Consider the following 27,640-nt stretch of genomic DNA (forward strand, 5'->3'; position numbering starts at 1 on the left):
GGGGGCAAAGAAGGGGAAAATACATTAAATAAAACTTTCTCCACCCCCCACCCCACACACACCCCCAAGAAAAAGGGAAGGGAGAGAGGGGGGAAAGAAGAAAGGATGGTGACCTTGTGTCTCTGGAGGAGAGGACGGGCTGATCCGGAGAAGACAGAAGAGAAAGGGGTCAGAAGTTTGAGAGAAAGAACAACGCTTTACACGATTGGAGGTGAGAAATGAGATGAACTTTAATCTCTGGTCGTTCGATGAGGACAGCTTCTGGACAAGGTTCCTTGTCCTCTGTAGTCTGTACAATCTCCTGCCTTATGCAGAGAAAAAAAACAAAAAACTACTGCATATTGTAAGCTGGTGAGGATTCTGTTGTGACTGGATAACAAGGTGTCCAGGATTTGAGTGTATTCGGTTAAAGCTGTGTGGGCTCTCAGGAACTATAACATTTCTTTTTTTTTTTTTTTTTTTCAAAGCAGCAAGTAGACTGAGAATGTTACAAATGTGAAGTGTAGTAGTCCATGAGTGAATATTTGTACAGAGGTTTGTGAAGTGCCAAAAGAAATATGCCACAGAAAATGCGGTGATATTTCAACAAAGTGGTAGAAAAAAAAACTAGGCCCTTAGTTACATAAACTTTTTCATTTTCATTTCAAGTTGGTAACAGACAGAATATAAGCGTCACTAATATTTTTGGAGTAAGGCTGAATTTAACTGTCTTGTATGTCTTAAAATGGTCTCTCCTATCATGGCGTGTCATTTGCAATGGGGAGAAGACGACATGAATATGCAGAATTAGCATCCCCCGTATGACAGGAACCACTGCTAAAAGATGAAATGGTAACATACAGTAACAAGTGGTTATTATTTCAGAACTTGTATGTCTCAGCATAACATGTTAGCATAAACCAACGCTGAAAATACCGTACAGAGCACATGTCGACAAATAAAAACATCAGTCAGGTGTCAACCATGTCAGCGTTGGCCAGTTTCAGTTAAGGTTAAGATCACACAGTTTTAATTCTGTCCAACAAAACAATAATCTGGATGAGTAAAAAGCAATTATGTAAAACAAACTTTTAATTTACAGGTCATGTTTTGCTGAAGAGGCTTGATTTGTCATCTCTTTTCTGACTTGTGTTAGTCTTTTCAAGAAAGCCATACAGTGATATTCACTACTGCAACTTGAGAGGTGAGGTACATTCATAAAATTATTCTTAAGCTATCAAATGACCCAAATCCCCTGCTACGTACACATTTCGCTCAAATAAACGCACATATGTCCACATCACGTTTCAAAGAGTACATACTTGTAAGTGGGAAAATACTGATTGTTCCCGGGAGTGACAGGACCACCATTTTGGGTCGGTTTCCTTCAGTTGGGTCGTTTGAAATGCTATTCAGTGAAAACAGGAAGTGGATCTCTAGAAGAGAAGGGCAGTGATGGTCTCAACTCAGAGCAAGAAAGACACACCAGAGAAGAAGATTGTCGACTGAAATCATACCAGACGTGTATTGAGACGAACTACAGCAATAAACTGATTCTGGGGCAAGGGGTTAGGAGGAAGAGATTTTGGCTTTGTGGAGATAAGATAACATTCAAATCACTTTTTTGTTTTGTTTTGGTCCACCCAAAAGTGGTGGAGACTCAGTTCATCTCTGTTCCTTGGCCTTACTACCCGCTCGGGTTCTCACAGCTCAGATTTCAATTAAACTCAATGTAAACCAGTGAAGCACTGTTAAAAACTCAAAAACAAAGCCAGTTTTCATAAAAATGACAAACTTCACTGCTCAGAAGGCTGATACACTCACTGGCAGTACTAATCGACTGGCAGTCTCTGCAGCGGACAACTAACAAAAGCCACGATGGGGACGAACGGACAGCGAAAAAGTTCTGTCATTTTGATTCAAATTCATTTCAGCTCCTTCTTTTATTTCTGAGTCACTTTAGAGAGACAAAAATAAATAAATAGCAAGGGGCCGTGGCTGTTCTTCCGCAATAGAGGGGAAATCCCTCATCCTTCATTCACTTTTCTCTTTGGGTTCATCTCCTGTTCGTTCAAAACTTAGGTTGTCGACTTCTTGTGAACAAGAAGTAACCTTGTCATTTTCCATTTGGCCTTCCTGGGTTGGGTTAGCGTCTTGCGTCGAGTTAACATCTACACCAGCTTCCTGGACCAGGCTAGCGCTTTTGCTAGCCTCCTGACTTGAACCGGCGTCTTCGCTAGCTTCCAGGGTCGGGCTAGCGTCCGTACCGTTGACCACCTTCCCGTCCCCATTGACGAGGGGACCTCCCCTCTCCGCATCTCTCTGCCCGTGCTCCTCCGCTTGGGCTAGCGCCTCGGTGAGGCCCAGCTCCTGATCCACTCCCTCCTCCTCATCCTCCTCCTCCAGCTTGCGAAGAATGATGGGCAGTTTGGAGTCGGCGTCCGAGTTCTCCAGCAGGGCTATGTCGCTCTCCTCGTAGCGGGGCAGCGCGGCGCCCTCTTCCAGCTGCTTCTGGAAGTGCAGACGCTTGGCCCGCCCGCTGGCCGTCGCCCTCTCCAGGATCTGCTTTTCGGCCAAACGAAGCTGGATGGCAACGCGCGAGTGGAGGGAAAGGTCTGGCTTCTCCAATGCACAGCCGTCATCCTGAGAGAGATAGAGAGAAAGTGAGGACGATGAGGAGATATACAGTAGGGTAAGCAGGGGAGAAACAAAGGATAAGGAAATCTGGTCTCAAGAACACTCTTACACCATTCTTGGAAAACTGGAAACACCGTTTTCAAAACCCTATTGAAATGCACCTTCAATTTGAAAAACAGACATTATCTCTGCGGACCGGAAAGCAGTCTGACCTCAGAGCTGGTTTTGTAGGTCTTGAGGAGCAGGGCGGTTCGGGTCTCCAGGAAGGTCCACAGCTTGATCTCGTTATCCCAGCTGACGGGAAATTCGGTGTTGCCCAAGGTAAAGATCTTGTTGATGGCATGCTCCCCGACCAGGTAGTCCTTAAGCTCCTCTGGAGAGAACAAGGACACCATCGGTTAAAAATGGTCATTATAGGGTCATTGGATTACATAGGTGGTAGCCAGAATAATTTTTGGTTTAACGCTCTGGTCAACCCCTGACTTTAGGCTTGTTAAACAGTAAATAGGCCTAGGTCAACTATTTAAATGGGTAACAGTTCTGGTTATGAGCCTTTAGCCTGCTGTTTTGATCTGAGCTAGCTATAAATTAAGGGTTTGATTACACTGGGGGAGAGGGGCAAGAGATGAAAGGGTGGGAGAATGAGCCCCTCAAGTGTGTGCACGCCGTCATGTCACATCAGTAAAAAAAAAAAAAAAAAAGTATAATAAAAGAAGCAATATGGAGCCCCCCCCCCGCTCTCTACCCTCTCCAACCCCCCGACCAGAGGGGCTGGAGCCATTTTAAAAATTAACATGCAGCGAGAGCGTGAATAATATATTGCGGGAGGAGGGGCCCAAGGAGGAGCCCTAGCCGGAGGAGGATGCGGCCTTGCTCGGTGGGGATTTATGACACCGCCGTGTTTCTGCATACATGGGGATGAATATTTCAAGCCCCCGCGGATCACTCCTGCCACACATCTGGTGGCCTGCCTTGATCAATTAGCCACCTAAGGGACAGGCAGCCTCTCTCTCTCTCTCTCTCTCTCGCTCTCTCGCTCGCTCTCTACTCCTTCGCACCTTCTCTCCCTCTGGTGATCTGAGTAGGACGCAGTCGCTTGACGACAGTTGCTTGAGGTGTGTGCTGGAGTGATAGCGTGGCGGTGTGTGTGTGTGTACATTGTGGTGTGTGTGACTAGGTTTGTGACCACATGTGGATCCACTGGGAAGGTCCTGGTTCCAGGGTTTGAGCTTGGATGAGTGTGAGATTTTTGCATGTGTTCCATCTTACCCTCTGTCATGCAGAAGACCCTGAGGAAGGCCAGTAGTTGGGCAGAAATGGGCGGCTCGCTGCAGTGCAGGGCGAAGACACTAGACCTGAGGAGTAGAGAGAGAAAGAGAGAAAGCATCGTTTGTCCTAGTCCCAAAAGATTTACTTCATGCTTCTCCAACGCATATGAGCTTCGCTCCACATTAACTTTTAAAACTCTTAAACAATCAATGTCGGTTAAACTTATGGAACTGGCAGTGGCAAGCAGGTTGGGTATTGGAAGCCAGTGGTCCATGTAGCCAACTCAATCCTGAACTCAGCTTTAGCAAGAACACCACACGAGATGAGCCTCCTTGAATCTTTAAAAACAAATTAAAAACACTTCCCTTTTGCCCTTTAATTTATGGCACAATTTCCTTGCCATTAAACCCTTGCATCTTCTCAGCTGAAAAAACAGGGGAGAGAGACAGACTTGACTTTTAAGAGTCCTTTATTCACCACTAATCTGTTAATCAACAAAGTCAAAATAATAATGCGTCAAATAGCACATAAAAAAGAAAAACAAACCATAAAGCGTCAGCCAGAGAGGGAGCGATAGATGCTATCTCTCCATTATGTCACAGACAAAGGTAATTTCGGAGAGGGCAATATTTTCCTGCATTTCAGAGAATTGATCAATGTGACAATAGGCAGGACATGGTCGACATTATTGCACTGCAAATGCATTACAGAGGCTGACTCTTGCAGAGCTACTATTAAATTACCCGTCTGCCCATTGCTACACAGCAAGACTGAATCCGGGAGAGGAGTGGTAACACAGACTCAATGGCCCTGTTCAAGTACCTTTCCACACATACTTTCATCCATCCTCCTCTCTGTGACCTAATCACTGCTACATAAGACATCGGATTGGTCAAAGTACCCACCCTATTGTTTAAACCTATCCAACCCGGTCAGATCACCTCAAGGAAAGAAGGATGCATTGTTTAAGTATCCAAAAGAGGACGGAAGACTTCCAACAGTTCCAAACAGACAGAACACACAACTCCTTTCATCATTCTTGATTGCTACTCACACGGCATTGGTTGACAGTGTGCTGTTGCTACTTCCTTTGAAAGCGATACATCACTGTAACTGTCAGTTGAACAGAGCACAAACGGCAACTATGGGGATTCTTTCATTTAATTTCCACTGTTGAGATTTAGCATGCCATCAATAAGAGATTAAAAGGCTTCTGATTAAAAATGCCACGGAGAGAATTGCCGCATAATATTAGGGTAATGATAAAATGATTGAGCTCAGTCGTGATGAAAGTGCCAGTGAAGATGTAAATGATGTGACGTCGTCTGTTGTGAGAAAATGCTGCAGTCATTATTACACAAAACTGTAAAAGATGCACCACAATAACGGAAAAACAAGCAAACAGTAATAAGAGAAGCCGGATGCCCAGACAGATTAAGGGCTAGGGCCAAATCATACCTTCAATGGAAAATCTACACTGACGATCTAACATCAGTCTACGATTAGGCTTAATCTAGGACTGGGAAATCGGCCAAACGTGTTTGGAATGGCTAACTTTTGGGGCCCGCACCTATTAAAGGCTTCGGGTGCGTCAGAGCGACGAAGACGTTTAAGAAACCAGTGGTGAGCAGAAGTCACACACTTCCTATGATGTCACCGGCATCTTGCCCTTCATGCAGAGGAAAAGTAAGCGGGTTCCTACCCATAATTTGTGGAAAAACTGGGCCATGGGGAATGGGATAAATACAGGGCTTGGGTGTAGGTGCTAGAGATCGATTTGAGACGACATCATGGTTAGTGTGTGTTTTTGTGTGTGTGTGTGTCTTTCCTCTGGTCACTTACGCTGGGATACCGGCGCGGGCCAGGACCTCGGCCTTCATGGCGTACAGCCGCTCGCTCTTGCTCACGCCCAGCTTGATCTTGACCCTGTCGTGGGCGTTGTCCTCGAAGAAGAAGCCATTGTGGATGACAAATTCAGCGTTGGACCGTGTGCCGTAAAAGATGTAGATCTGAGGAGAGAGAGAGAGAGAGAGAGAGGGGCACTCAATAAAAGAGAGAGAAAGACGGATGCTCTTACATGAAGGAAGGCATCAGGGCTTGGGTCAGTTCCATCTAAATTCAGTCACAATTTCAATATAAAAGGATTGAAAACGGCCACCACCACAAACTGATCTCTCAGATACAATCTTTACTAAATGTGTTCAATGAGGCTTTTCAACTTCTTTCCACCTGAATGGGTCGAATTCAACCAAATTGACCGCAACCCTGGTGTAAATCTTTCGCAGCATTAGTTATCATTTCCCTTATGTACAGTATAAACGTGCGTTGCACTTTAGTGACATAAGTGTACAAGCTAAAGTGTGTACTACACAAGAGCACTACACCGGGGATATTGGAGGTATTCCACTTCAGCTTCAGCTTCATAAGAGCAGTGAATCGAATAGTTCCTCTACCATCAATACACACCCTACTCACGTATGCCTCCCCAACACACACTACACATTACATTACATCTGCAGCGTTTACAGATAGCGGAACAGAGAGTGTGTGTGTGTGTGTGTGAGGAGAGGGAGGGGGGGATAGAGCAAGGGAAGAGTGATAAACCCTAGAGTGGGGAATGCGGCTTAGCGAGTCTGTCTTTCCTCTGGCCGGACGGTGAAATCTGCCATGGGAATCAAGGATCAAGCAGCTCCACTTGACTCTCTGCGTTTCCCAGTGCACTTGACTCTCTGCTTGCTTGCTTCCTCCCCCCCCCCTCATCCCCTCTCCCACACCTTCCTGTCCCTCTGAATCTTATCAAATAATTCCCATTATAAAAAGGTGAGGGAGACCGGGTGACAGAGAGAGAGAGAGAGAGAGATGAGGTGGTGGTGGTGGTGGAGGGGTGGGGGTGGTGGTGGAGATGACGTGTAGTAGCCTAATTGCTAGTTGCTGCTAATGTCCTTGCTACAAAGTGTTGCTAATACTGATCCAAATCCTTTTCAGATCTACAGAGGAGGAGATAGTGGTAAGGGGTTGGATCGAACACAAGAGCACTCACCTGTTCATTCTCCTTGTAGTCTTGTAGGGCCACACACTCACACCTGTCGTCCTCCAGGTTGTAGCCTGTCGTGATCTGAGAGAGAGAGAGAGAGAGAGAGAGAGAGAGAGATTTCACGTTTTTCCTCACTTCCTCTTTAATTATCCAGGGAGTCTCATTGGATGTCAAAAGAGCTGTTTTACAAGGGACTCCCTGAAAAGTGTTGTTAATGCAGTATGTACATATCGGCTACATTTTTCTCTCCAATTCCGCTGCCACATTGAACATAAAGAGTTGTTTGTTTGTTTTTTTTCCTTTTTTTGTCCTCTACTCCTTTATACAACTCAAGGGAATAATGAACGAGATAAGCAAAGTCGTGAACACGGAAGGAAAACATATTAGTTTAGCATATCATGTAATCAAGGACCATATCAACGCTATATAATTCTCCCGACTTCGCGTTAGCGAGAACTTTACAAATGGGCTGAAATTAAGGAAATCGAATCAACCCGCGAGTCATTTCTCAACAGTGAGAAAACAGAAGGCGGAATAGCAATAACGTGAGCAATGTATGGAGGAAGCAGAAAGCCATCTTTATTAAGCTAAAACCAAGGGAATACAATGGAAAACATTCCATTATGCGTGTCTTAATGACGCGCTTCTTCAAAAGCATCGGGTTTTTTCCCCCCGAATAAAATCTCACTTGAGGACGGGGTAAATGCGTTTTGCATGCATACGAGAGGGCGGCGATATTATTGCTCTGGTCCAATCAGTCACTGAACACAATCAAAGCCAAATGAGTCCGATAAATAAAAGACCCCTTGAGAAAGGCGTAATCAAGTGAGGAATCTGTGCAGTGTGGGCTTTCTCTGAAATCCATCATTTGCTATGTGAAATATTTTGAAGTTTGTGTGTGTGTGTGTGTGTGTGTGAGAGAGAGAGAGAGAGAGGGGAGCAAAATGTGAGTACTGTGATCTAAAAACTCCTTTATATATATATAAAAAAAAAACGTATTATAGTTAGAACTTAGAACTAACTTAGAATAGTTCACCCTATTAGTTCACCCTAGTTACAAAATGCTATCAGTTAGCAGTTGGTGTCTGTGGCCAGATAAACAGAACCAAAGTGAAGTCTGTCCTTGTCCATAGGATTTCAGGATAAGGAAAACAAATACGTGACTTTGTAATTTGGGTGAACTAAAACTTTAAAAGTTAAAACAAAACAAGGAAAAACAGATTCAACAGATGCATGTCGTCTCCCTGTCTAGCACGTGGTTGTGTGTTGTAAGTGTGTCTCGTTTGGACTCACCAGGCCGTTGGTATGGTTACACATGTCCCACAGCGGGATGAGAGCCAGGGTGACACGGCTGCCGTCCTCCGTGGGAATCTGGTTCTGACGGGTCATCACCGAGGATACCGCCCATCTATGGGGGGGGAGGGGGGTGTCAAAGGACATGCAACATTTCAGCAATTGTTGAACTACATAAAAAGACTCCTAGCCTTAGTCATAGGCTATATCTCAAATCACACCCTGGCTATTTCCCCATAAACGGAGTACACTACTCTTGAACCACATAGGGCTCCTCGTGGGTAAAGAGATCATTGAAGATGCAGCGCTCGGTGAAATCTAGACTTTGATAGGGACAAGTAACTGTTGACTGATTTAACAGTGGAAAAGTAATCCAGATCAACAACTCAAAGACGGTATACAACAGTGAGTAGCTGTTATCTCATGTTATAATGGTTTCTTAAGTGTGGCTATAAACTGCGGAGCCTCTAGGAAGCATCGGCGGTGACAAGTAAGACACCGGCTCCACTCCCACAGCGAGTTGCCCGGCGGGAGCGGAGGCTTGCATCAGACAACTCCACAATCAGGGGGAAGATAAAAGGAGACCCTGCGATAAATTATTCCCTCAAAGATAATTTGGCTCTTAATGAAAGAACAATGAGAACAAACACCTCCGTTTTTTAAAGGCCATCCTGGAACGTGGTGGTTGTTCCACATTCTCGCACACGAGAGAGAGACAGACACACACACGCGCGCACGCACACACACACACACACACACACACACACAGACCTGTAGTCGTCGAACGTAAAGGCGTCCTTCAAGGGCAGTTTGCTGGCGGTAGGATGAGTCTGGGGATTGAAGGTGAGGGAAAAAAGGAGGAGAAGAGGAAAGAAGAAAGAGCCAGTGAAAGACAGAAGGAAAAAAGAAAAAAGAAAAAACACAAAATCAGTGTGTGGAATTACATTATGCAGGAGGGGCTGCCTAACGGAACCTAACAAGAGGGTGTGGGAGTAAGGGGGGGACCGAGCGTCCATCGGTGCGGGGCTGGGATCAGGGTGGCGGTAGCCCCCCATACATCACTGTCAACTTAATTTGTTGTGCCCAGCAGCCATCATAAATCTGCTTCATCAATTTGGGGTGACAAGAGAGGGGGGGGGGGGGGGAGCCACTGGTGCCACGAGGAATCTACATTTAAAGCCACATGCAGCAGCAGCAGAAGCAGCAGCAGCAGCCACCGCCACGGCCGCAGAGCCGCCTCCAAGGGCTCATTTACAAGCAGAAGAGATGGAGAGAGAGAGAGAGAGAGAGAGGGAGAGGGAGAGATAGAGATAGGTAGGGGTACGGTGTAGGGAGGGAAGACTTACGACAGTACAGAGAGAGAGGGAGGAAGGAAGACAGGGGTGAAAGGGGGGGGGGGGGGATGTGAGAACGAGAGCAACGGTATGGTGCAGAGAGATGGAGAGAGAGAGAGAGAGAGAGGCACTGTGAAGATAGAGATAGAGAGAGAGAGAGAGAGAGAGAGAGAGAGGGGGGGGCAGAGGGAGGGAGAGAGAAGGAAGGGGATACAGAGAGAGAGAGAGAGAGAGAGAGGGCACCAGGGTCTAATTCTGCCTCCTGAAGGCCCGACATGCAAAATGAGCATTATAAATAGACTGTGGTATGAATTCAGAAGTGAGGCGCCCACACACACACACAAATCTTTTTCTCTCTCTCTTTGTTATCCACATGCTCTCCTAGATATTTTGGTGCAAACCCCCCCCCCCCCCCCCAAGCCTTCCTGACTTAAGTGGCTGATAACGATTAGCTCTCTGTAAACATGGTGAGTGATCTGATGAGATTGTAATATTCCCAGGGGAGTGTTTGAGCGTCACACACACACACACACACACACCTTTACTACCACAGCCTGATCTGCAAGTGGCACGAGTGGTCACATCATATTCCTCCCCCTGGGTGGGTGTGTGGAGGCGGTAATAGAGACAGTCCGGCAGTGATACTGATTCATCCCTACAGTAAAGTGGGGAGAATCACGCTCACTGGGCGATATGACACGCACTGGCCACACACACACACACACACACTCACACACACGCAACTGTAAAAGGAACATCACAAAAGGTGTTGGCACATGAAGGTTGACAGGCCCTGCTGCGGCCCAGCATTGTGGGGAGCAAGGAGGTGGAGGGTGGAGTCAGCTCAATTTCTACCTGGGGTATATTGTTTTCTGCCCCATCCCCCCCCTCTTCCTCAAGACTTGGGGACGTCCTGCCTGAGTCCCAATAGTATTTCCCCCTCTGTTAATCGCATCTTCTCTCCTCGCTTCCGTCTGAAAAACACATTGGGGGGGAGAGCATCAAAAAGGTTCCTCCCAATGCTGTTTTTTTTTTCTCCTTTCTCTTTTTTTTTAGAAGGAAGCGTCCCCCAACTCTTGAGGAAGAGGGGGGGGGGGGGGATGGGGAGGAAAGTAATACACCCCAGGTAGACGTTGAACCAAAACTAGCGTTTGAGTTGAGCTTCGTCTTGGCTCTCTGACAGCCATTAAAAGATAAGCGCCTGGCGGAGAGCCAGGGCTGATGCCGGGCTGGGGCCTGATCCTGAGGGCCCCTTACCTCTCTGTGAATGAGCAATGGAGGAGGAGGAGGAGGAGGAAGGGGGGAATCTCATAGGAGCACCCCAGTCTAGCCCCATACCACAGTGATCAAAAAGCAGTGAGATTCATCCACACAAACCAGTCAAAACACCCCATGGTCATCTACTATGCATAAAAAGGTCTGGTACGACCGCACCAATCACTTACAACGCCCGCGTCCTTCGCCTTTATCAATAACAACAAGTAGCCTAAAAGAGGCAAAAGCGGTGTCGTTTTTCCCCCCCCCCCCATTGTAAATGTATATGTTGTGTTAAAGCTCTATTCGTGTGTGGCTTCAGAGGAACGGGGCTAGAGGCAGCTTTAGTGGAGAGGGGGCGAGAGTGCAGGACTGACTTCGGTACAGCGGAGTGGAAAGATCTAGATGGAGTTTTCCTGGAGTGTCCCTGCGTAGATGTGTACAGCCTAGCCTAATTACTGTGGGTGTGTGCGCTGAGAGAGGCCTAGTTTGAGTCTGTCTGAGACGGTAATGAAGAGTTTTAGTAGAGAGAACTAGGTGGACAGGTGTGGTTTGGTTGACATACACACACAGGGGGGCAACCGAGTACTGCTGCAAGTTGAGCTCTTGATGCATTAGCATCACCAGATGAGGGTCATCCATCATGTGCCACAGCGGAGTGCGTGTGTGTGTGTGTGTGTACGAGGACTGGCACATGCCCGGGCAAGGGGAGCACGAGAGGCGTAGAGGGAGGTAAGGGTAGTTGGAGGAAGGTAAGTAAGAAAGGAGGGGTGGCAGGACAGAGAGATGGAAAGGGGCAGACAAAAGAGCAGACAAAGCCCCCACACGGAGCAAAGGCTCAAGGGCATTAGGCCTGGGTAAAGGCTGCTAATTGGTTGAAGGTCTGCAGGAGGGCAGGGACAAAATGATCTGACATCAGTAAACCAGTCAGTCCATCAGTAATTTAGTCATGGGGAAAAATTGCCACGAACACCTGTACACCTTCTCATGGTGGAGGTGGTGTAATGGTGTGGGGAATGTTTTCTTGGCACACTTTGGGCCCGTTAATACCAATCAATCAATCATCGCTTGAACGCCACAGCCTATTTGAGTATCGTTGCTGACCATGTGCATCCCTTCATGGCCACAATTCACCCATCTCCTAATGGCTACTTCCAGCACGATAACGCACCGTGTCACAAAGCAAAAGTCGTCTCAAACTGGTTTCATGAACATGACAATGAGTTCACTGTTCTTCAGTGGCCTTCCCAGTCACCGGATCTGAATCTTTGGGACGTGGTAGAACGGGGGAGATTCACATCTTGAAAGCGCACCTGAAAAATCCGCAGGAATTGCGTGATGCAATCATGTCATCACGGACCAGAATCTCAAAGGAATGTTTCCAACACCACAAGACCTCTCTCTGGCAGAAGGGCGTCTCATTGAATTTTCATCTCAGTATCAGAGAGTTCATTATTTCTCCTAATAATCGTCACATCCAGCTAATGACACTCAAAACACAAAAGAATGAAAAGTAAACTCCGGGGCCCCGTTTGAAATGCGTTCCTTCTTCCTCTCTTCCATCGCTGACCAGACGCAACTTGATCGGCGAGAGCTACAGTACGCAGTGAGGCGAAAAAAAAAGAAGAAAAAAAAAAAAAGCTTGCTTTTGACCAATCCAATCATTTTCAGAGTATTGGAATTGGGAGCTTGATTCTATGGTAAGGGACCTCTTCTCTCTCTCTCCCTCATTTGGCTAGGCAGTCTAGGAAGGTTAGACAGATACCTGGGCAGCTCTGGAGAGGGAGGGGGGGGGGGGGGGGGGCGGGGGGGCTTAAACGACACCTCTGGGACTCTAAACCATTTCTCATCACGCCGCCACACACATGCTCCGCTCTCCAAGGTTACTTTGCATTCGCTGCATACTGGGGTCACCTTATGAGGTCCTCACACACACACACACACACACACACCATATACCTACACACACACACACTCGTCTCCCTGGAGGGAAGAGACACTCGGCTATGCTTCAGATGGCCCCCTGCACTGACAACAGCCTATCCCATCACACCTCAGAAACGGGGGGGGGGGGGGGGAGATATGTATGGGAGAGAAACAGACAGACACATACATACATAACTGACTCCCCAATTCCGACACAGGGGCACCCTACCCCCTCCTTCCACCTTTCAAGGTGTGTGTGTGTGTGTGTGTTTCTGCATGTGTGTATGCACGCGTTTCTGCATGTGTGGGCGCGGGGGATCAGATAAAGGGGGGTCTGGGATGGACTGGACAGAGCGAGGGGTGGGTGGAGGGGGGGGGGGGGGTGAGAGAGAAAGAGAAGGAGAGAGAGGGGGAGAGATGAATGCAGAGGGGTTATTTTGTCAGTCTCCCCACTCTACATGTACGGAAGGTACAATCAGGTCAATTCAATTCAAAGCCAATGCGACAAGCTAATTTTCCAGCCCGGTCATCTGCGGCCGCCTCGGAGGAGAAGAGGAGAGAGAGAGAGGCACTGACATTGACAGTAGTCATTACACTGACACCACCGGCCCCCAACCTGAGGGAGGGAGGGAGGGGGTAAGAGAGAGAGAGAGAGAGAGAGATATGGTGGAGAAGAAAGGAGAGGGAGGATTCAAGAAGGGGAGGAAGAGCAAGGAAAAGGGGCATGAAATGAAAAGGGAAATGTGGATGGGACACACACACACCCACACACACACACTGCCCTCTTAAGAACGCACAGCTCAAGCCAAGCGAGAAGGAGAGTTCACAAAGACAAAGAGTAATCTCCGTCATGTCACCTTTTACTCTTAAACGTAACACCGGCCATGAAATGTCTGAGGTGCGACACATCTTCATTACCATAGTCAGAGTACTACTGCTGGACCTCTCATGTTATAATACCATTATTACATGGTAACAAACACCAATGAAGTTAAATACATGTTTTATCAACATCATGACATGGATAATAACAGCCATGCTCGATATATGTATACTGTGATGATTTCCTGGGTTCAGTTCACCCTGGGTTGAACTTCTCTTCAGAACGAAGTCTCCTCAACCAACCCCATCCACTTAAACCAAACTACAGCCCTGCTATGGACCGACATGCCAGTATAGTAAAAGTATGTAAATCTACCCTGATGCTCTGTGAAACCACTGATTACAAAACCTCAGATGTCCTTTTCATCTCAGCGATACAGGGTCTCAGTAAGACCCATGAACTTCTATAACCCACCACTGCCACCTTGTGGCTCTTCTCAGCATGCGGTCCAAGACAACTTGCTACAGTGTCTGCTACTCAACAGTGAACAATGCGACTAAACTGTTAAAACAAGTTTAAACAGTAAAACCTGTGTGATTGTGCTCAGTGCATTCATCGATCTGAAAGGGGAGATTCTGAGAAATTAAAAGCCTAAAGAACTAAAATTCTCAAAACTGGCCTATCAGTAAAATATAGTAGTAGAATGCAAAACCACAATTAAATGTGTTAATAGAAGTCAAGAAACTGTCATTAAAAATGATTTGGTTAATATTAGGTCTTAAGACAAGAACACCTAGCCTACACATTGCTGTCAAAAAAAGATATTAAATAAAATAAATAAAAGACATGTACGCCTATTGCCTGGCTAAAAGATAGGGAGGGAGTCGGGGGGGTAATAAACCATAATCTAATTGATTAGCCACATTCTACTGAAAACTAACAAACATTTAATAAAAAACATGTCAGCATGTACTGTCATGAATATTTGATGCCTTATCTTGACAGTAATGTGAAATGTTCATTTTTTCCCCACCTAATTGACAAGTCATTTAATGAAAGACAACCAACGGCCCCGACAAAGAATTTGAAAATAATTTGGAGAAACAGATTATTTTTTTATTGCTCCTTTGACAACAAAGAGAGTGAACCTTTAAGAAAGAGAAGACTTCATTGGCTTGATCAAAAGGACGAGCTGAAAGGAGTCCTCATTTCCAAACGTCATTTTAATAACTAAATTTGCATATTTGGATATTTGCATCAAAATATCTGTATCTGGAGTTAGTCTACATTTCATAATAAACCTTAATCGCACCCTCTCTGTCTTCATCATGGCTGTTGACGCTATGCAGCTGTCGACAGATAAACTGGACCAGAAACCAACAAGCTATGGAGGAATGCCGTGTCAATCTAGAGAAAGTTGCCTCTAGAGGCTTCTACGCAGAAACGTGTAGAGGTTACTTTGGCTAGTATTACTTTGGCTAGGATGGGTGACACAGATGGTTTCCAGTTTAAACATTACATCAGGCTTATGGCATAACAGCAATATGTTGGCAAAAGGCAGCAGACAAACTGAAAACAAGAGCTAGTGTTAGCCCTTGAGAAAAGATTAAGTAGCCACTAGCTAGGCTACAAACCTTGCTCTGTTGAATGACAAGACAAATCGCCTCAAAAATTGTATGGTACATCACACTAGCAATGTTGGCCCCAATAACACCAGCTAGGCAGTTACTGTACAGCTTCCTATATCAGTTGGCCAACAGCACAAATCTAGGATTAGCCATAGCCTAGCTCAAATCCTAGGGGGAGAAATGAAAAAAAAGTTAGGGTTAGCTATGAAAAAGTTATTTCAACACCCTCTTCTAATTTCCTAATGTAATGTACCCATCGTCAAACACTGAACAGTGTGTATAATAATAATAATAATAATAATAATAATAATAATAATAATAATAATAATATATATATATATATATATATATAAAAAATCCCTCTTCACACAAACAAGTCAACCAGCTCCCCCTGTTGGTCAAGTCTCAGTACTACAGTGACAGGTTCCCAGCGCTCCGTCATTGGCAGCTTATCAGGGCTAGTGAAATTGAGTGCAAGAGGGCACTCTAAACCTGCTCTCGCCCATCTCCCGCCTGCTCCCTCTCTCTCCCTCCCTACAGCTGGAAACCTCTTAAAACCTGATTCTTCTCACCAAGCACGGGGATGCGTTGACAGACAGGTGTACGCACGGAGACGGTGTGATGAGGGCGAGAGAGAGAGACAGACAGTTGGTCTCACTACTTTAAGACTCGACTAGCCCTGAGATTTACTCTCCACCTGGTTTCAAGGTGAAGAGTAAAGACATGGCTGTAAGTCCTCTTTATTAGATAGGCCCAGAATACAATGCTTTAATATCTGTGGCACTGGGCCCGCAAACTGGGGCTCTCTGTCTTGGGTAAAGGTTTCAAGGTTCAAATAAATTACAACTGGCAACTCAATTCAAAGTGTTTCAAAACATGGCCTCAACGCACTCAATTGTGAAAATGCTACTATGATAGGACAAAGTCAAAAACAACGGAATCTCTCCAAAAAAATTGGAGATTTTTGTTTTTTGGGATACTACGATGGAGTGTTTGTCTGAGTCGGGGGGGAATGGTCAAATATAGCCACACACACACCTGTTGCAGTGTCAGCGGTAAGTGCAAGTCGCGCATTTCGGTTGCGCGATGTTGCGTCCTTCCAGTTGACAGATGTGGCTCTGGTGACTGTGGCGTCTGTGTTACAATCTACAGCTGTTACGATGCTGTAGATTGTGTTACAATCTAACACAGCTGTGTTACAATCTATCCAGGGTTGACATTGTACACTGATGTTCTTTGCCAGGGCACTCGCTTAGACGTGGCGTAAAAGGGCCGGTGCACTTTGCAAGGGGTAATGCACCGCTCAACCGAGTGTGTCAAAAAAATCGTGATATTCATATGAGGGAACGTCTGTGTGCTAAAGCAGATGACGACAGTGGAGCGGAGGAGTAGACCACTTACCTGGACCACCTTGTAGAAGTAGGCGTACTGGCGAGCAGTGTTCTTGTACTGGCTGAGCACGTCCTGGATGGCCTGCGTGGCCAGCAGGTGGCGCACCTCCTCCTCCTCGTAGTAGAGGGGCGTGTCGTAGTCCCCCGGCAGGGACTTGATGTAGGGCAGCCAGGGGGAGGCCGGGTCGGCCCGCTCGCACAGCAGGTGCAGGGCCAGGGTCACGTTGCCCATGGCCTGGAGGATACGGTCCTGGCTGTACAGGGGGCCTGGGGAGGGGGGGGGGGGGGTACCAGGGGTTATTCAAGTTCAAGGTTTCCAAAGCTTTATTGTCCATGAAGGGGAGAAAGGGCGTTTGTCGATGGCATCCGCTACAAAAGGCTGACTCTATCGATGTTGAAGTTGAGACCTCTAGAGGTTAAAGACCTATTTTTGGAGGGAAACCTGGTCACTATAATGCACTACATACTTTTGTTCATTTCATAATGCACATGACATCACAAAACAAACATTCAGGACTGTGTTCCCCCAAATGGGGCGGGGGGGGGGGGGGGGGTATCCACTGGTGGGTCTTGGCTAATTCCTCCAGTAGTGCAGCTAAAGACTTTGGTATCTACCTAGCTAGAGAAATGACCTTTCGAATTGTCAATCACGTTCCGCCAACATACGTGTGCAAATTCTAAACCAGATTTAAGATTATAGGTCTCACCCAGGACAGAGTTCTTGGCAGATTCCACAGTCATCAGCATTTTCCTGGGGATCCACAGAAACAGCTCTTCAGCCTGCACAGAGAAACAGTACATCAGAACTGATAGCGGCTTCAGTACACAGTTAGTATCCATTAAAGCAGCAAAGAAGCAAGAATGTTTGAAAGATGTTTTTGACTTATTCTTTTATTTTATTTATTAATGGGGCCCTATGGTGATACAAACATAAAAAGAATACTGCAGGTATCCAAGTAAGGGAACTAAATAGCTAAAAGTCTTGGTGAATCGACCACAGCAAAAGGTAGGTGGAAATTCACGTTCATTTGTATTTTTCTGGAAACTATCCCTTTAATCGACTGGTAGCTAGCTATTATGCTATAAGTGTATTGTTAGGTGTGGCCAAAAATACAAGAGAATGTCACCAGCAATCTGCAAGTCCACCTTACATATTGCCTGAATAAGAACACATTGTCCTCTGAGGAAAAAAAGGTTAGCTTAAGCGTTAGCTAAAGTATGTCATTGATTTTAAACCCGGTTGCTAGTCCCTGAAACAGCAGGGGGAAGGAGGGCCGCGTCTTGGTCTTGATTAGAGCTGCCCTGTCGGTTCGATAAGGCTAAACGGCAGCCATTTTGAAAAGTCAATGAAGACTGATTGGGGGGGGGTCATTACCAGGAGAATACCAATGAGGGTTCCTCCCCCGGTTGTGTTTAATAGGAGGAGCTGATCAATTTGTGGTAGTCGATGGAGGAAGTCTCAGGTCAGGGTCTGTAGATTGGAGAGTGATTCAAGCTTCGCAGAGAGTTGGGCAGGCAGTCAGAGCATAGCAGTAGAACGCCTCGTTGTAGAATGCCTAGTTTTACGCAGCTAAATTGAAAACAACACTGCATTGTAGGTCATTCCATGGGCATGGCTAAAGCCTCTGTTGGATCTCTCAAAACATAAGTCAACTGCACACGAATCAATCTAATTTCGGAGGGGCTCTAATATAAAATTACTGACAAAATTGATGACAATTCTACCTATTTGGGCCGACATTGGGTAGAGGACCTAAGACCCATCAGACGATGGTAACAGATGTGACTGTGTTAACAAGCAGCTCCACGTGGGACCTGTTGGTGTTCAACTCTGACAACTGTTGCCTCGAGCGTCAAAGGCACTCACCTTAATGTCCCTGGTGGCCCGGAGGCCAAAGCCCTCGCCATCGAAATTGGCGACTTCAAAGCCCTCGCATGACGCCCCGCTGTCCTGAGCCCACGCCATCAGCTCTTGGAAGTACTCCTCTCTGCTGCCGTCAAAAATCACAGAAATACCTTGGGACGGAGACACACACACACACACACCTAAGTGATGGGTTTTGAGCCAGGCCCCATTTTTTTTTTAATAGATAAACATTTACATATAGGAAACGAGTGCGTGCGTGATCCTACCTTTCTGTTTCTTGCGGATCTTCTCCACCAGGCCGCGTATCTGGACATACTCCTCCCACTCTTTCCCTGGAGAGGGGGCTGCACTACTGCATTCTAAAAGAAGCACGGGGAACACATCAATCACCACCACTTCAATTCTTACAAACTTACAGAATCAACCAGTCACGGGTTCCCTCTGATAGTTCATCCCATTAACCTGGGATGAAACAAGTTAAGAACAGGGGCAAACTACGAAGCAAGCTACACATACTCAGGAATGCCAAAATTAGCTTCCTTCACCATGCCATAAAACTTTGTATTGAATAAACCGCAAAAATGCAATAAGTAAAAGTATTTGCGTTATCTTACTCGTCAGCCTACATGTATCAGCGATCACTTCGACAATGTTTCAGCACGTGATATTTGATATAAAAAAACAACAACATTTATTTGCAATAGTTTTGAGCACGCGGCATAGGGCACACATTCAGAATAATGCAGTTATCCAGCCCCAGAGCAGGTTAGTGTGTCAGGATAAGTTGCTATAATAATGTACCTGGCTAAAGGGTGAGCCAACCTGATTGACATGGGTTATCTGGAATTGGAACTAAATTTGGTCAAAGTTAGCTCAGTAACTCTTTCAGTCAATCAGCCTCAGGTTAACAATGTCCATATAAGCACAACTACACCAATCAATCAATATGGGGGGGGGGGGGAAAGGACACTAGTCGATTCCTTAATCTATCTGTATGAAAAGCGACAGATCTTGGGATGATGAGGCCCTTCTAGGACCATGTCAGGAGATGCAACCCCCCCCCATCCTCTCTGCTGGATCTAGGCTATTCCATACGTACTCTGTAGGAGCTCCGATATGAGGTTCATCATCTCTTTGGGGGACACCACGGCTGTGGCGCCCGTCCCCGACTTCTGAGTCTTCACTCGACTCTTCTTTCCCATGGTGTGGCCGGACAGCGAGCAGGGCAGGGGCTGCAGACGAGAAATGACAACTTTATTAGGTTAGTTATTTCACGAAATCAACATGACTGACTAGGACTACTGATTATGTTTCAAGATGCACAGTTAGGAAAAAAAAAAAAGTACCCTGTAAGAGAAGAACCGTTTGAAGAACGTCTTATCCAGCCAAAACAAACTTCCTAACCAGGACTAGTGATAGCACAATGTTTTTTAATTGATTTGTAGTAGGCCACTAGAGGGCATGATAGACTGCAGAAACGGGTTTACTTGTCCCTCTAAATAGGGATTTGGTGTTAAGGCTTCATGGCATAGAAGTCACATTTTACTTGGAAATGAATGTAAAATGGCAGGATATTTTTGTTCATCTTGGCACAGTACATACATCCCACATTTCCTCCCTCCCCTCTTGATAGCTCAGGGAAAGAACAGGTCATGGAAATCATATAGGCGAGCTGATGATTCATGAACAAATAAAATAAAACTCCAAATGTATTTCTCTCGAAAAGTCTTAAATCAATCCTGATACAGTATGTTTAACTGCGCTTCAATGAAGTTGAACACAGAATGACTCGCCAGAGCAGACTATGCTAAAAATAAAACTCTCAACTCTGAAAAACGTTTAGCCTAACTGAATGTGGATGATGAATGTTTCCTTGGGTGCTGCAGCCCAGGTTTGATCCAATAAGTAAATAATACGGCCAGCACTCAAAGACAAATAAATAATTGATTTTTAATAATTGATGCGGTTGAACACAGAATGGTTTGTCAGAACAGGCTAGACAATAATACGATACCCTGGAAACGGCTGTTGGCAGGCCAACACAAATTTCCTGAGAAATAAATAATCACTCTGACGGGGGAGGCCGATGGAGGTAGAAATCGGAGGATAGGCTCATTGTAATGCATGGAACGGAATGAGGAATTCCATTCCGTGGATTACAATGAGCCTTCCGATTTCTACCTCCATCAGCCTCCCCTGCGCTCTGAGGAAGGCTTTACCCTGTGATGACGGCATTGTGCTGGTAAAGTGGTTGCTCTTGGCTTATGGGATATTCCATTGAAGCCCCACTTACGCAACTCCTTCCCTCTCCGTCACAAGTATAATCTAGGCCTAACCACCGATATTCGAGCATGAACATCCTAACTCTAGATTAGATGAATGCTCTAGAGAAACCCATTCAATCTCTTATGTAAAAGAATAAAAAAAAGACATTGCCATGACAACATCGGGCATTTGCCAGACTAACACATTATCCTAAAGGAGAAACAAACATAGTAAAGGACACTATAGGCCGGACACGACCGTTTCTCTCAAACAAGAAGGCCTAGCAATCCCGATCGCTATAACTGCAAATCTTTTAACCTGATCTGCAGTCAAAACGGACATCTTCGAGTTACCTCTTGTGAAACAATAGTGTTGTGTGCTTGTTCGCGCGGACGTAATGACGGCTTTAAATAGAAAATGTCAATGTTCGGTTTATGTTACAAATCTGGACCTTTGACTACTTGCGCCAGCCATCTTAGGAGTAATGTTTATTCATCATTCCCCTCTGCAGCTGCCTCTCTCCCTCTCTCTCTCTTTCACTCCTCTCTACCCCCCCCCCCCCCCCCACCCACCCCCGGAATCTCTCAACTTACTGCCCCCCTCTCTCCCTAAACTCACTCTTCTCTCCACCCCTCTCTCTAACTAGTTTTGACTCACTCACTCACTCTACTCACTCCCCTAGCTCCTTCTCTCTCTGCTTCTAGGCCTACTCAAAGTCCCCCTCGTCCCCCCCGTCCCCCCTCCTCTTTCTCACTGTGTCACCTGCTCAAGTCTTGCAAGGAGCAACTCCACCAAAATCGTTTTTGGCAGTGAGGAATGGATCCAGCAATGCAAGGCCAATTCCACTATTCCACTGAAAAGGCTTCACAGGCATAGGCTTGTGCCTGTTCAAGAAAGGTTGATGGCACCACACCCTTTAATTCCAGCAAAGACTATAGGCCAGATGAATAAAAACCAGCTGCGATTGCAGACCTTCGGCACTGTCACTTTATGGCGTGGGCCAAGCGCTGCAGGCAGGACAGCTGTGGCCTAGCTAATGGCCTGCCATCTGGAGTTAAAGTTATAGTCCACTCAGTTTGTCAGACGTTTTGAGACCTCTAAAAGTGGTCTGACAATGTCAAAATCTGACATGATCTGTTGGGCAGCTCCAGGATATGCAGGGGAATCAGGAATGACATGACATCTGGACGCAACATGACGTGTGGAACATGGGCTTAACATTAGACCACTTTCGAAGTCAGAGAACACGATTTGGGAGTGATCCGTCACTTTGATAATGATGTCTGTAATTCAAGAGTGAGCCTCGTTCTTCAACCGCATTTGGGTTAGTGATGACCTACAAAGCTTACTCTACCAATCCAAACTGCATCAGCGTCTAGCTGCTTAGTGGGCATCACTTTGGTGACTCATTATGTGAAAACACTACATTCATTTTGATTGGAAGGGTGGAGAGCTGTCTGTGAAGCTGTGCGTAAAAACTCCCTCTTCCGCTGAGATGGACAAAGGCTTTGACCTCCTTTCAATGGTTTGGGGCCAAAACATGGGCACAGTTCACCAGCACTGACACTGTTTGAAAGACTGCCAGGAATCCTCTACCAACACAATCAAGTAGGCCTGTGCGCCCATTAGGGGTGAATACCGCAATGGGCACACGTACATCTCATCTGTACACTCAAAATGGAGGGCTCTTCCAAAAACAACTACGGGGGATGACAACTAAATTGGAACAATTTAAACAAGTCAAAGGGGGGGGGGGGGGGTGACATTATTACGAATTAGTCTACTGTTGCTTCAAGTTACAATCATACGACCAAACATCTAAACTACCGGAACTTGATGAGACCATGCAGGAATGCCCAACAATGTAACAGAGGGTAGAACAGTTTATTCAGCTCTAGTTACATGTTCTTCTTATCCAGACCAGAGCCATGTTGCGTCAATAGCTTAGTTAGCTATATGGATCTTGTTTTACCCTCTTTCTAAATATCATCAAGACAGTTCTAAAAGACTGTTGCTAGCTAGTAAGTAAGTTTCTAAATGTTGGCTAGCTAAACTGGATTTCTAGCCATCTCACCTGTCAACGTAAGACCTATAGGTATATTATCTATCATTTGTATATGTATATTATATATAATTTGCTAGATTGCTAGTAGCTAGAGCACACTAGTCTAGCAGCAATCTGTCAATCGGGCTAGCTAGTCCATAGTAACTAGCCTAGCTGGGTAGCTGAATCACGCCCATCAAACAAGCAATCTGACTGGCTAGATAGATAGCGGAGCAGCCCATTCATTTAGCGAATCTCGCCCACCTAGCTAACGCAGAGAATACTAGGGGATTGATTCGATTATTAGCTAACTGAGCGGAACTCTCGCTCGTTTGCTGAGGCGGCGGTGTAGCATGCATGCATACACTTTGAAAGGGGAAGCAACCAGTTACCACAACGTTAATCTGGCTGGCTGGCTGGATAAATTAGCTATAGCTAGCTAGCTAGCCTGGATCGCGATCTTTGCAAGTGACGTTTGAACTGCAATGCAGTACTGTCAGGTAAAGCGTTGAAACAGGAGCAATATGGCAAGTAACATGAAGCCATAGTTGTGCTGATAAGTAAAATGTTTCGCAAAACTATTTACCTTCTAAATGACAGCAGCAGCTCCTCCTGTCAAACTGGAATTCAATCCTCTTCCACAAGGTACGGGGGTAAAACCGAACTTATCGTTCATTTAGCAAAACCACGCCTGACACCGTTGTCTAATGATTTGATTGGATTATAAAGGATTTACGCCCAAGTAAACAAGGTTTCCTGTATTAATTCCCATTGGTTGTTGGGTAAGAAGCTCTGCTTTATTTGTGTTCCGATTGGTTAAAATCGAAAAATCCTACTTGTTTTACGACGCTACACACAGATTGGTCTAAATGATCAGATAGGTATCAATGTCATTGGTCATTTGAACAGTCGATCAGTTCCTCGTGAATTGCAAGTTCGGCTTCGCAAGAACGACACAAAGCCCACCCCTTCATGCTCGTGATTGGAAGTTTACTTTAGTACGATTAAAATCACCATACATGGTACCGATTCAGACGTTATGATTTGACGAAATGTACGTCAATCTTCAAAGTATCAACATGCCAAAATGCTCCCGAACCCGACTCATCCACCCACGATTGTTGAATATTTTGTTGCTGATGGCGCTATGCACTTGCTCTAGAGGTTTTTACAAAGTAAATGTGTTATTAAACAGACTATCGCGCTACATGTACTCGTTTTAGCTTGCTACTTTCCACGTTTTGGTCCTCCAATGGTAGTCAGCATTGCTGGAACTATTGTAGTTATCCAGCTATTCAACAACTGGTCCTCATTCATTGTTTTGGCTTGGAGGTACAATAGCATCCGTCTGCAGAGCTAACACGTTGCAGTGACTAGCTAGCTAGCAGGCTCTGTATTTGTTTCATGAAAGATTACAGGGAGAATTCAACCCCTGGCAATCCAGCTGCAAGTCTGGATCACATAAAGCCATGTTGGTACTGGGACAAGAAGGATCTGGCGCACACGCCCTCTCAATCCGAGGGATTAGACCCCGCTACCGAGGCGAGGTACCGGAGAGAGGGGGCACGGTTCATCTTCGACGTGGGCACGCGCTTAGGACTGTATCCTTTCTTCTTCACTGACTGTGCATGTGATCTGTTGTTTAAATTGGCAAATAAAATGTGGTGGAAAGAAGAGTGCACGGTTATTTGGCATTTGGCAAGCACAGACGAGTCAATACAGTGTTCTTCCCACTGGTCTGGAAACCCCCGTGTGTGCAGGCTTTTGATTCAGCCTGGTCCTAACATATATCCGATACAACAAATCATCAAGCCCTTTAGTTGAATCAGGCGTCAATAATATTGGGCTGTGACAAAAGCCTGCACCCTGTGTGTTCCCAGAAGCAGGACTGGCACATAGAAAAATCAATAGTGTATTACATAGCCAGCTACATCATTGATAACTCTTATACCTTAATTATTACTTATTGTAAGTCGCTTTCGATAAAAGTATCTTAAATGTAAATGTTATAAACTCCTCAACCCTTGCCACCAGACATTATGACACATTGGCAACTGGTATCATCTACTTCCATCGCTTCTACATGTTCCATTCATTCAAGCAGTTTCCCAGATACGTAAGTCACTTGCCTACAACTGAACATACAGTATCATGATAGCAAGGCTACACCAGTTAGGCTAACCCATAGAATGTTTCTGCAGGTGACTGGGGGTTGCTGTCTCTTCCTGGCTGGCAAAGTGGAGGAGACCCCTAAGAAATGCAAAGATATTATCAAGACGGCTCGCAGCCTCTTGAACGATATACAGTTCGCCCAGTTTGGGGATGACCCGAAGGTGCGTGAGAGTGTCCTCCAAATGTGTGGGGAGCGAGCGCCATCAAATGTCCTCAGCTATATGTCAGTTGGTGTGGGGCGCTTCTCCATGGTCTAAGCTTGCCATCTCTACTAGTCTCCTCTCCGTCTTTTGATAACTTAAAATAAGTGAAAGCAACACTTGCAATAATGCCTGAGATGAAGCACAGAGTCACAATAGTGTCACAGTATGTCTCAGGAGCAGTCATTTTTCACTACACCATCCCACTATAGGAGGAGGTGATGGTGTTGGAGAGGATTCTGCTGCAGACAATCAAATTTGACCTGCAGGTGGAGCACCCTTACCAGTTCCTTCTCCGCTATGCCAAGCAACTGAAAGGTACATATGTGGCCGACTGATGTATTGATCGACAGATCAATTTTATTTAGGGGTATACAAAAGATCATATGAAATTATATCCATTTTAGTCCAGAGGATAACATGGTGTGCATTGTGGAAAACATAAAGAGAAGCAAAAACAGTATAAACATGAGATACTTCCGGATACTAGATACTTCCAGATTTTTCTCATCACCTGTTTTCAGGTGATAAGAACAAAGTGCAGAAGCTGGTTCAGATGGCTTGGACCTTTGTGAACGACAGGTAAGCAGTGGATCCAATTGATGACAATAACCCTACATAATTCTCTTCATACCTACTCTTTGTCTGAGTCATGTGCTGTAGGTTTAGGCATTGGGCTAATTGAACAGCATGTCTTATTGACATTTCACCACAGAAATAGTTTTTAAAATAATCCCTATGCTCACATTGTTCATGTTCAATAGGCACAGGGGAGGTACAGTACTGACTGACTAAAAACACACTTTTAGGCCTTTCATTTTCCGTTGCTGAACATTTTGCTGTGTTGCCCCCTGCTGAACTTGACCCTGTGGCTTACACATCACCCACTGACTCATGACAGCCGCTTTTGTGTCAGAATTCTTACGTGTGTCCCTGTTGCCGTCTTTCCCCTGTAGCCTGTGCACCATGCTGTCTCTCCAGTGGGAGCCTGAGATTATCGCTGTGGCGGTCATGTACCTGGCTGGGAGGCTGTGTAAGTTTGACATCCAGGAGTGGACGTCCAAGCAGTCATCACGGCGATGGTGGGAGCAGTTTGTCCAAGACGTGCCAGTGGAGCTTCTGGAAGGTCTGTCTGTCTGTCTGTCTGTCTGTCTATCTGTCTGTCTGTCTGTCTGTCTGTCTGTCTGTTTTTCTCTGACATTATGGTTCTATGTGTAATTCCTTGTTTGTGCAGTTCTCTCTTCTGTACAATGAAAAAAGCTACTTTGACAAACAACTGCTGTGTGTTTCTTTTATTTACTCTATGCTATGGGTATTTTAGCTTATCGGTTGGCCTTCTGATTGAGGTTTGCTTGAATTTAGCAACCATGTGCATGTGATAAATATGTAAGAACAATGGAAGTTTCTGTGCATCCGATATTGTAACAGGAGCAGTAGGAGTAACAGGAGGTGCAAGAGGAGTAGGAAAATCATGAAACTAAAGAAAAACAATACTGCTTATTAGCCAAAATGTACGTTTCGGTCGAGAGACCTTCTTCAGAGTGTGGTCACTGATATGAATGATGTGGTATGTAATAATCCCATTTTATTATTCAAGGTCACTGTACATAAAGAGGAAGGAAAAAATTGACTCATCGTTGCCCGTGTCTTCTTCTGTGCCTCAGACATCTGTCACCAGATCCTGGACCTGTACTCACAGGGCAAACAGCAGATTCCTGGGAGCATTGTGGTGCCAGACAGAGAGAAGACCCCCTCCACCCCCACTCCGACCCCCCAGCAGCTCCAGGCCCTCACCCAGCCCCAGGTCCCTGTCCCCCCCGCACCGCCACTCGTAAAGAAAGCCTCCCCCCAGACAAGTCCTCCACGGCCACTCAAACGAGCCCTTGTGAGTGTGAGTTTGGAGGCTTTAGACAGCCTGTTGTACTGTAACATCACAGCATACGAAAGAACGATGTACCAGTTGATATGATTTCCTGATGTTCTGCAATATGCAGAATAAAACGCGTCTCTGAGGTTTGTGTTGCTGGCGCTGGCATGCCCTCTGTGGTGAATGAATGGTGGTTAAGCATGTCCCTGTGTTATCATGCGTTGTGTTCTCAGAGTGTTCCTTGACATCCGTTTTTCTTGTTGTTTAGCCGTCTCCTAAAGAGGACGGCAAGGCCCCTGGTAAGCACATCATCCTTTTCTATTCCTTAGGAGATTAATTAATCATAGTGTGTAATGTACTTTCAGCCATGCTCTTTGATGGTGATTCCTAATGGTTTTTTGGTTTTGTGTGTGTGTGTGTCCTCCTTCCAGATCAAGTGGGCTCAAAAATCCCCAGACTGGAGCCTCCGATGCCCCCTCTGCCCACAGCTCAGCCCCCCTCAGGTCAGTACCCTCCCCTGGAGTACAACGGACGTAGGACACAACGCTAATAGAGACTTCAGGCAGATCCCAACAGTCTACTCTGGCTTCCTCTCCTCCTTGCCTCTTCTTCACCCTCAGTGATCCAAAAGCACAGTAAAGCTCAAGTCACCTGGTG

General features: G+C 45.8%; 2 protein-coding genes across 3 annotated transcripts in view; one reads left to right on the forward strand and one right to left on the reverse strand.

The window, feature by feature from the left end:
• Positions 1-503: 503 nt before the first annotated feature.
• setd3 (SET domain containing 3, actin histidine methyltransferase) lies at positions 504-23,444 on the reverse strand. Of its 2 annotated transcripts, none has more exons than XM_083682926.1 (13): positions 23,331-23,444; positions 19,535-19,667; positions 18,702-18,794; positions 18,436-18,584; positions 17,276-17,348; positions 16,579-16,835; positions 8,984-9,042; positions 8,213-8,327; positions 6,926-7,000; positions 5,728-5,894; positions 3,886-3,971; positions 2,829-2,989; positions 504-2,622 (listed from the first exon to the last, which is right to left on the reverse strand). In XM_083682926.1, exons 2-13 carry the CDS (start codon positions 19,635-19,637, stop codon positions 2,014-2,016), a joined length of 1,947 nt encoding a protein of 648 aa, XP_083539052.1. In that variant the 5' UTR covers positions 19,638-19,667; positions 23,331-23,444; the 3' UTR covers positions 504-2,013. The 2 variants fall into 2 exon arrangements, with proteins under 2 accessions (XP_083539052.1, XP_083539051.1); XM_083682925.1 differs by having other exon boundaries at positions 18,436-18,614.
• A 704-nt stretch (positions 23,445-24,148) lies between these two features.
• Positions 24,149-27,640, forward strand: part of LOC310814015 (cyclin-K-like) — a gene marked incomplete at its 5' end in the record, with an annotated part of 6,166 nt that continues 2,674 nt past the window's right edge. Inside the window, 9 exons of the mRNA XM_083683228.1 lie at positions 24,149-24,345; positions 24,779-24,860; positions 24,946-25,077; positions 25,329-25,434; positions 25,641-25,698; positions 26,073-26,242; positions 26,781-27,007; positions 27,252-27,282; positions 27,415-27,486. Of these exons, the coding sequence (XP_083539354.1) occupies positions 24,149-24,345; positions 24,779-24,860; positions 24,946-25,077; positions 25,329-25,434; positions 25,641-25,698; positions 26,073-26,242; positions 26,781-27,007; positions 27,252-27,282; positions 27,415-27,486 (1,075 nt within the window). The remainder of the gene's footprint in view (positions 24,346-24,778; positions 24,861-24,945; positions 25,078-25,328; positions 25,435-25,640; positions 25,699-26,072; positions 26,243-26,780; positions 27,008-27,251; positions 27,283-27,414; positions 27,487-27,640) is intronic.

This window comes from Argentina silus, assembly GCF_951799395.1.
Source record: "Argentina silus genome assembly, chromosome: 13".
In the NCBI taxonomy this organism is placed as follows: domain Eukaryota; kingdom Metazoa; phylum Chordata; class Actinopteri; order Argentiniformes; family Argentinidae; genus Argentina; species Argentina silus.

What these genes read in the sequence shown, in the direction of transcription:
- setd3 (XM_083682925.1), bottom strand. Translation starts at nt 19,637, where the DNA reads ATGGGAAAGAAGAGTCGAGTGAAGACTCAGAAGTCGGGGACGGGCGCC. An exon ending in TTTACGTTCGACGACTACAG is followed by an intron (nt 8,328 to 8,983) that starts GTCTGTGTGTGT and finishes CCCCCCCCATAG; the next exon opens with ATGGGCGGTATCCTCGGTGA. An exon ending in CCTACAAAACCAGCTCTGAG is followed by an intron (nt 2,623 to 2,828) that starts GTCAGACTGCTT and finishes TATCTCTCTCAG; the next exon opens with GATGACGGCTGTGCATTGGA.